Source organism: Bison bison, unplaced genomic scaffold, assembly GCF_000754665.1.
Source record: "Bison bison bison isolate TAMUID 2011002044 unplaced genomic scaffold, Bison_UMD1.0 scf7180017864139, whole genome shotgun sequence".
NCBI lineage: Eukaryota > Metazoa > Chordata > Mammalia > Artiodactyla > Bovidae > Bison > Bison bison.
The window spans coordinates 6,617,560-6,627,536 of NW_011494711.1; the positions used below are offsets into that span (position 1 = coordinate 6,617,560).

General features: G+C 39.5%; 1 protein-coding gene across 16 annotated transcripts in view; it reads right to left on the bottom strand.

Moving 5' to 3' along the window:
* Positions 1–9,977, bottom strand: part of NEB (nebulin) — a 208,427-nt gene that overhangs the window by 187,946 nt on the left and 10,504 nt on the right. For all 16 annotated transcript variants that reach the window (XM_010839994.1, XM_010839993.1, XM_010839991.1 and 13 more), the window contains exons 9-11: positions 9,424–9,528; positions 3,834–3,938; positions 487–591 (exon numbers count right to left, since the gene is read on the bottom strand). In XM_010839994.1, the coding sequence (XP_010838296.1) occupies positions 487–591; positions 3,834–3,938; positions 9,424–9,528 (315 nt within the window). The remainder of the gene's footprint in view (positions 1–486; positions 592–3,833; positions 3,939–9,423; positions 9,529–9,977) is intronic.

Consider the following 9,977-nt stretch of genomic DNA (forward strand, 5'->3'; position numbering starts at 1 on the left):
GCCATTAGCAGCTTAACAGAAACTTGGAGCAGTTATAATAGGTTGGAAGACAACCTCAAAGAAGGAGCTCTCAAAGGCCAGAGGCAGAGAACTTAAGAAAAAAGAAAAAGAGGTTTTTTATGTTTTCCAGGGAGGGGATCTGGGAAGAGATTAATCAGTTTCATAAATGTACCGCTCGAGTGCCCAGACACAGAACAAAAAGGGCCTCTTTCATCTGTACTCACCATGAAACCATATTGTTCCAATGAAAAATGAGGCAAGAGTAATGGAATCCAATCAAAACAATGCTTTGCAAAAGGAAGGAAAGATGGTGGAATTTCTTTCTAAATAGGGACCCTACACAGGTCTTGCCCCCAGGAAGAGTTGTCTGGATTGAAACGTTCTGGTACCATTTCAGGAGCAGCAAGTGGCTAGACGTCATACAGGAAAGAATCAACCGCTCAACCCAAGGACATCCAGCTTGGATGGACATCCCTTCCTACTTACTGTGCTGATGTTATTAGAGTTCATTCTGGCGGTTGCAATTTCAAAGCAAGGTGTCTCACTCCATTTGCCTTTGACTTTATTTTCATAGTCTTCCTTGTATTTTTGCTAGGATGGAAAAAAAATAAAGAAAATAAGACAAGCAAAATCTGGAAATTGACAAATAAGGCAGCCAATTAGGTGGTAGTGGTCAGCTTTAAAAAATATCTTGACCAGGCCCTTCCTGGGTACTTAATAGATGTCTTCAAATCTTCTGGTATAGTGTTACTTATCCCACAAAAAAAGTTGGATGCAGGGGATAGAGGTATCAGTCTCCCCTTTGCTGAGTTTAAGGACTTAGTTCACAGAGAACTCACAGATGGTCCCTGGTATTTGAGGGAAGAGAGAGTCAGAAGCATCTTCCTTCTGTAATTCATGATTATTAATATAATAAAATCACTCAACCCCAGATTTTCATGCCCGATGAACTTAGCCATTAATTTCTGAGCTTTACTGAAACTCCTAGTTATCCAGACAGCAACACTACAACAAAATTTGGCTTGTAGGTCAATGAATAAGACTTATGAAATTTTAATGAGAATTGGCAAGCAATAAAAAAATTAAACTGCTATCCCATATTAACTCCCAAACACCACACTACCTGAATCCTATACTGTGAGGCTCCTTGGTGAGAGGAATTATATGTTCTTCATTTTTGTATTCTCAAAATCTAACACAAAATGCAGCATGCAGAAGTTACCTCACAAATGTTTGTTTGACTACACTAAATTGAACCTAGTCCATGATTTTTTGACTACTTTGGCTTGAATGTTCTTGAAATGGAATTAATCCAGCCAACCCCAAGTTTGGGACATGAGTCAGAGATGGGTTAGAGCAATTTCCCCACCTTGGCTGATAGAATGTGTCAACAGACATAACCGGTGGGTCTCAGGTGTTTGCATACCCCCGCCATACTCTTCAAAAAAAAAAAAAAAAAGAAAGTGGTTTTCTGGTATGCCTTTAAAGAACAAGTACCAAGGGTGAGAAAGATGCAGAGCCAGTGAATTTAAGTTTAAGGAAATCTAGCCCTCTCTCTAATGCCCTATATCCTTTCTTCTCAAAGGTTAACTTTCTAGATCCTAGTTTCTCCTTTCAATTGCAGACCTAGCATCAGCTGGAAATTCCAACCTGAAATCTTGTATCTTTCTTATTGTGAGTCTAGAAGGAAGCAGAGAAGCTCAAGGACTTCAAGAAGCTCAGTGTTGCTCACAGAACTCCACCCGCAGGAGTCGTAGTGTGCATGGTGGACACAAACAGCCCTGCCTGCCTACACCTCTCTACCGAAGGCACTGAGCCAGGAGGAGGTGCTGGCATGACTTGATGACTCTGGGCAAAAACATAGGTGAGAGAATGGATTCTGAAAGTTATGATACGGAAGGCTGGTAAACAGAATGGAACAGCAATATAACAATTCCAGATATGTGTTCATTATGTTAACATATGAACTGGAGGCTATAAGACCTGGTAAGACTGGGGTGAATAATTATTACCATGGTGGATAATCTGATGACCTTCATCCATAGCCCTCCTTCCCTTGGCTAATACTGTTATTCCACAAAGCAACCCAGCCCTAGCAATGCTTTCAAAGTACTCAATAATGTCTCTGCATCCAATCAAATGTTGCAATCCAATAGGCATATATTGCAAGCCATCATGGTAAATTTTCTAGTAGCCATACTTTAAAGTATAAAAAAGGAACAGGTTGGAAATTAATTTTAATGACCAGCAAGGGTCTACTTTATAGCACATGGAACTCTGCTTAATGTTATGTGGCAGCCTGAAGGGAGGAAAGTTTGGGGAAGAATGGAAACATGTATATGTATGGTTGAGTCCCTTTGCTGTCCACCTGAAATTGTCATAACATTGTTAATTGGCCATACTCCAATACAAAATAAAAAGTTTAATAAAAATATGTTATTTTACTTTATACAATAGATGCCCAATAGTATCAGTTCACAATAGTCAATATAAAATAATTAGTGAACTATTTTACATTCCTTTTGTCACATTTCCTCAATAGGCACATGTGACTGGTAGCTGCTCTGTTAAGAGTGCAATCTAGACTAACCGGCAAGCCTACATTAGCAGAGAGATTGGTTATAGAGGAGTCCAAAATAGATTTTTAAAAATAATTTTTAAGTACTCACTCTGTATACTCAAATGAGGTAGAAGAATCCTGCATTAGTAAGATTTCTTTTAAAATATGCCTTTAATAAAAATGTAAAATAGATTTTTTTTTCTAAATGAATACTTGAAAGCAATTTTTTATTTTTCTTCCAAAAAAGAATTAAGTTGTCCTTCTCTCCAATCTCATTTACAATATCAACACTTTCAAGAGGCCAACTCTTTGTCAATAGTTCGCTCTAAAGTTAATTTCTGCTTAGCCCTGCCTGGGCAAAATTTCGGGCTCATGGTATTCCTATCAGTGAAAATTTACTGTACTTACTAGATCTTTTATCCCAAATAGTCCTTATTCACACCAGTAGGTAATCTACAATATCAGACACTAAAAAATATTGCTGAATAGACTTCATCATCCATAGTTTTCTTCCTTCTCCTTTACTAAAGACGTACCTTCCCCCAAATACTTAAACAAGACAGAAATCTTGAGGTCCAACCAAAACTCAAGCAGAACAAACTAACAGTCAACTCCACAAAGGGCAAAGGAAAGTATTTAAAAGCAGTAGTATCCCAAGAGAAAGTGGCCTGATTTGGTCCAAATTAAAATAGGAATTTAGCATGGATCTATTCATCAGTTGAACATCTGTCTCTCTGCATTCCCTGTCAGGGCTGCATTCCTCAGAGCTAGTTTACCAGACTAAATATAGACAGACTAAGCTGTCTGCCAGGCCTAGGAAATTATGAGGTGCACTGCTCAGGGCTGTCTAACCAAGCTGCCTCTGAGAGACCACTTGTACATTGTTATTTTCTCCAAGTCTGATTCTGAGCATAAAACTCTACAGGGTCTGCGCTGAATTAAAACAATCAGAGTCTTTGTGGAAATCTGTGGTTACTTGGTTACTGTTAGTATTCTTCTCATAAGTCAGAATGTCAAAGGACATCAGGATGTGGATTCTGTTCTCAAAACACACTTTCCCGTCTATCAATCACTGAGTCATCCAGCTGACCAAGCATTTATTAACATGGTTCCATGGTGTTAATGGATGTGTTGTAGAGTTTTCAGGGACATAGGCAAAATACTCCTAGTGTTTGTGTTGCGTTTTTAGGTTTATCTTAATTACTTTCTCTGATGGTTGGATTATTCAGTAGCAGTTTTCAAGGGAGACAGTGTCTCAGCCCTATTTACTTACCTTGCTCACTTGATTGGTTACTTTCTTGGCAAATTCTATATCTGGAGGATCTGGCAGAGATGTGAATTGAGTTTGCTGTTCAGCAAGACCTTTTTTGTAGGCAATCTGACAAAATAAAAGACAGGAATGCTCATGAATCTATTTCCCACATTCCATTTACTGGCATTAAAAAAAAATACTGTTTTCCCCTTTATTTGAAGTCTTACATTTGAGTGCACCATAATTTATCCTTTTGGATGTTAGAGGCCCTTACTCTCAGCTTTACTGGTGATTTCAATTTCTTTGCATCTTCCTTCTCTAAGACTATTGGCCTTAGTTCCATCCCCTTCCATTCGTTTCCACACCATGATTTACAACTAATACTCTCTTAACCAGCATCCTCAACTCCTTGTTGACAACAGCATTCTCTTGTCTTTACATCACACCTGCTCACAAACTCTCCACGCTCTGGATCAAGTCAACCACACACCTCGGCTGTCCTTAATATCCAGGATACTGAGTGCTGCTGAGGAAAATCACACAACTCTATGGATTCCATCAGGATAACACCATGAAGCTGCTGCTTAGTTGCTCAATCATGTCCGACTCTTTGCGACCCCATGGACCACAGCCCGCCAGGCTCCTCTGTCCATGGGGATTCTCCAGGCAAGAATACTAGAGTGGGTTGCCATGCCATCCATCAGATAAGCAGGGTTAAAAAGGACACCAGAAGAAGGTGCAGAGGTGGGAGAGACAGCCTCTTGAACCCAAACCATTAGCTTGAAACTTCTGTGTCTGCTCCATGGTGCGTCCTGTGAACAGCAACTTGCTTGGCGCTCCATGCTGAGTACTGTACGTTTACGGCACCCAATTGCCACTTTGCCTTTACTGAAGCTTGAACATCCCATTTTGTGCCTCTGGTCAGTCGCTGCTCCCAGTGGCTCATCTAAAACCCCAACAGCTTCCAACCAACTCCATACTCCTCTCAGCTTCCTGTTTCATAAAGACAGGCTGTACACTTCTGTCTTTCCTATCCCTGCTTCCTTCACCGGCTGCATGGTTTGGAGGGAACACCCCTGGCAGAGCTCAAGTCCTGCACTCAGGGTGCTGCTCCCTTTGATAGCCCTGAATTTTCCCTCTCTCACTTACCCTTTTTTTGGTTACAGCTTCAACAGCTCTCTTACCATGTCTATTCATTATGCATCCCTTTGGCTCCTGCTCTTTTTTTTTTTCTCCCTTCACTACTGACTCCTCTTTTTCTTCCACCAGTCTTGACCCCTACTTCCAACAATAAGAACTATTCACTGATCCCCAGACACATGAAGTCCTTTCACTGAACCTCAGACACGCTGTTCCCTTTCCCTGGAAGCCCCAACTCCACCCTCCCCCCATCTGCCTGCCAACTGCTACTCATTCTCCACATCCCAAGACAGGTACAATTTCCCCTCTTGAGTCTTTGTCTTGATGACCTTCTCCTGGAATCTCACTCCACTACCCTTACCTCCTTTAAAAAAAAAAAAATCAGATGACAAATCAGATGACACTGTACCTGGTTTACATGTCTGTGAGCTCATGCCAGTGAGCTCTGGCATGGCAGAAAACACCCCTCTCATTTGGGAACCCTGTTCCCTGCCAAGTACCTGACTGGAGCAAGGGTTCAATAATTGACTTCCGAGTGTGTGTTTTACACACTGAGGCCATCGGGGGAGGTTGGAAAAGGAGAATTTTCCTCCCAATTCTTCTACTACTCAGCCGTGAGGCTTCTATAAGTGATTTCTCCTTCCATGTGGCTGTATCTTTTTTTTTATAAAGAGGTCATTTATTTCCAAAGTCACAATCACCTTCATACTTTAACCAAGTCTGTGTGTGCTTAGTCACTAAGTTGTGTCCAACTCTTTGAGACCCCATGGGCTGTAGCCTGCCAGGCTCCTCTGTCCATGGGATTTTTTTAGGCAAGAATACTGGAGTGGGTTGCCCTTTCCTTCTCCAGGGGTCCTTCATGACCCAGGGATGAAACCCGTGTCTCCTGCATAGCAGGTGAATTCTTTACCCATTGAGCCATAATCTAACTATATCTTATTCTAATAATATCTACTTAATGCCTATTAGAAATGCTTTCACAAATTAAATCAATTGGGGCACAAAAGACAGATTTTAAAGTGTTTTTGTATTATTAATAATTCCATGGCTTACTTTCTTTTAAATAAGGGAAGACTTACTTTAGGCATAGGGCAACCTGTATTTTCTGTGACTGGCTAAGCCCTTAAGGAGGAAGCAACATTCTACTAGGAGGAATGCTTATTAAGTATGACAGCCTGTCAAGAGTTTTCTGAGAATTCAAATCTAGAAGTCCTAGTTTCTCAAGAACCTTTGCTCAGAATTCTGTCTAGTTAGAATTCAGTACTCTGGATTAACTTAAAGACTCTTGGTTTTTGCAAAGTATTTTGTCGCTACTTAGTTGGGTTAGGAGGGACAAAAGGAGAGGGAATCTCTGAAACCAAACCCTTAGCTCAAAATCCACAAGCTTAGCCAGTGGCATGTTCGGTGGACAACAGCTTGCTTGGGGCTCTGTGCCTAATAATTGTAGATGTCCGTGGTGCTGACAGCAGTATTAATAGGCATGCTGGTAACCTAATACTTGGTCTAGCACAAAAATAAAAGCCATAAGTCAACTGCCAAGTCTTTCTGAGGCAAGAAAAAGAAGACTCTACTTCATTATTATATGTCCCTCTTTATTATGTCCTCTATTGAGGTATATTAAAAAAAAATGCAGTCAACTCTGATTGTTCAAAGTCCATAGCACTAGGGTGGCATGGAGGTGACCCTTCATCTCTCCTTTTTATGGGTAAGAGGAGACATCTGGTGATTAAATGCCTTCTTGGAAATCTCTCCCTAGGTTTACATGACATAGTATTTCCAGGTTCCCCTTCAACTTCTCTGGTCATTGGTTCTGTCTTCTCCTGGCCCCTACCCAGGTGTCCTAAGAGTAGGTATCCTCCAGAACTCTGCCCTTGGCCATCCACCGTTTGCCTCCTTCATATATTCTCATGTCTGAAGTTGTCACATTTTAAAAATTATTTGACTCTCAAATATTAATCTCTTGTACTGATCTCACACCTGTGCAAATGCCTTGACCTGAATGTTTCTTCCATTATATCGACTCTATTTCTTTTTTCACTAAAGTATTGTTACCACCTGTACCCCTGTTCGCCTAGACTACCAGGACTTTGTCACAAACTCATGGATATTTCCTTTCTCACCTTTGTCTCCAATATCTAAATGTCATTAACACTTTAAAACACTTATTAACATCAGATTCCTTTCTTCCTCTCCTTTGTCTCCATCATCCCGATTTGTCTATATTACTACAATAGTATTCTATAAATCATGATGTTTTCTAGTCTCAATCTACCATATGGTCCATCGAAATTTCTTCAGATTCTACTTTTATCATGTTATTTTTCTCACCAAAATCTTATGATATGGTAGGCAATGAGAGACATCATATCAAAGTTATTTTGTCTGATTTTCAAGGTCCTGCTACCTGTTTCTTACAAGTGCCTGCCTAACTCAGCACCCAGAGCATTCATTTTTCTTTTTTAAAATTATTTTAATCAAAGTATAGTTGATTTACAATGTTGTGCCAAATTCTGCTGTATAGCAAAGTTACCCAGTTATGCACATATATACATTCTTTTCCATTATGGTTTATCACAAGAAGCATTCAATCTCTTTGTCCCCTAAAACTCCAGACTCATATCATGTATGTCCCTTTGTCCAGCACTCTCTCTCCACAAAATGCCTTTAATGTTCATCACTACTTATTCCCTCTGGATCTCCACTTCCACACAGCTTTCTCTCATTAGTCACATATTCCTGTCTTAGCAAATACCACACTGTAGAGCTTGTGGGTTTTTAAAAAATTTTTCTCTTGTTGTTAGTATATATCACTTTCATCTTACCAGCCTGATTTTAAATTCTCAGGAGAAAGGATGAAAATTTCTTGTGGTACTTTTTCATCCTGGCAGGTATGCATGCATAATGGTCTTCTAATTAAAAAATTATTGACCATTTGATAAAGGCCACACAACAACATTGTTTATTCATGAGATACAAAGCCAAAAAGCTCATCTTAAGAGAAGCAGAAGGTCCCCACACATTAAAACTGATTTTTACTAATGGCTTTAAAATTTTGTTATGCTTATTTTCTAGCTTACCCTATAGAAGGATAGGATTATATCTGTTATATTTCCATCAGTTATATGAAAACTAGGATAGAAATATGCCTATTAAACTTAGTTGATATCAAGTGATAGGAACTAAAAAAATAGACCTCAAAAGTTGGAGATACCTTCAAATGAGTATGTATAACTCATATTCATATGTGTAACTGGACAAGATGGGTATAATCAGGACAAGATGGGATCCTAAGATGCACTGGAAGTAAATCCTGATGAGTCTCAAAATGCCAAGTGACTTAAGTCCATATTGAATGTAAGAGCTTCAGGGTCTATTGAATATAAGAGAATAAAAGTCTCATTCTATAATACAGTTTCCCTGAAGACTAGAGCAATCTTATTTTCAATATGGCCTCTAGCAGATCAAGGGATCAAGAAATAAAGTACCTCAAAACAAGGGCTAGCCAAAACAAGGCTGAGGTTGGGGTCTCTGCTGCTGCTTTCAACACTAAGGATTCTATTACTCCTTTTTAAGTTCCTCTAATAAAGTTTTCAAGGTCTAGGATACTAAAATTCTGGCCAGTAGTGCTGCTGATTTTTTTTTTTTTTTAAACTAACTCTAAAATATCCCCTACATATGCTCTATGGGAGGCGCTGTTTGTGAAATAACCACACTAAGATGTTTGGACAAGTATGTAGTCAGATCCCTGTGCAGAAGAAGGGGACTACCACAGTTCAGACTTACAATGAAGACAGCAAATCAAAATCCTTCATAACATTGTTCACTCAATACTTTCAGAAGTGGCTATAATCCCCAAAAGTTTTTTTTAAATGCCACTCTATTGTCACAGAGAAACTTAACTCCAGCCAAGGTGATGGAAGGACACATGTTCTAGTGGAAATAACTTTGGTCTTGGGATCACAAGACAAGGCTTTTGATCTGAGCTCTGCCACAGACTACTAATGTGACCTTAGACTCAGCTTCCTCACCAGTAAGAGGAGAGCATGAGACTAAATAATATCTAATATAAATTATAAAATCTAGTTTAAATTAGGCTTCATGAATTACAATTTGAAATATATTCCTCTGCAATAGTAGCATTTAATCCTTTCTTTTAAAGATTTTTTTTGATGTGGACTATTTTTTAAAAGTCTTTTTGGAATTCATTACAATATTGATTCTGTTTTATGTTTTGGGGTTTTTTTTTGTTGGCCATGAGGCATGCAGGATCTTAGCTCCCTGACCAGAGACTGAACCTGTACCCCTTGCATTGGAAGACAAAGTCTTAACCACTGGACTGCCAAGGAAGTTCCAATAGCATTTAGTCTTTTTAAACGAAGAGTTGCAATGAACTTTGGGCTAGAAGAAGTGTGTCCTAATTCAAGGTGTCCTGATTGCACACTCTCAAATGTGAGCACTGCACTGCACTTACGTCACTGAGAGCTTTCTGGGCTTGCGCGACCCTCCTCAGCTCCGGGCTATCGTTATACGGATAAAACATAGTTTTGTCAGCTTCCCAGTCTTCAGTGTATAGTTTCTAAATCAGAGAAGAGTGAAAGTTACGAGAATGTGAGAACACACTGACTTGACATATATACTTCTGAATTCATCCATCAGTGGCATATAGAACCCAGGGCAAAGGGAGAGCAAAGGTAAGTGGAATCCACAGATCCCATTCCATCTAAGTCATGTTTATCAATAGCTTACCTGGCTTGTTCTGACGCATCTTATTTACTGCAGAGCAGATGTGTCTCATTGTGTTTCATCTTTGACTTTACCTGCCTTCTGCAACTAGTACTAAGGAAAGTGTAAGGAGCCAGGAAGCACTTAGCATAATTTTTGTGTTTAAACCTTTAATAAACCTTTAATACAAGTGAGAAAATTAAACCTTTAATAAGAGTGACAGCCAGGCATGTCCAACGTATAGTGCGGGCTGTATACTTTGTGGGTCTTTGTGGGTCTCAGAACTGGTTTTCAGGTGCATCT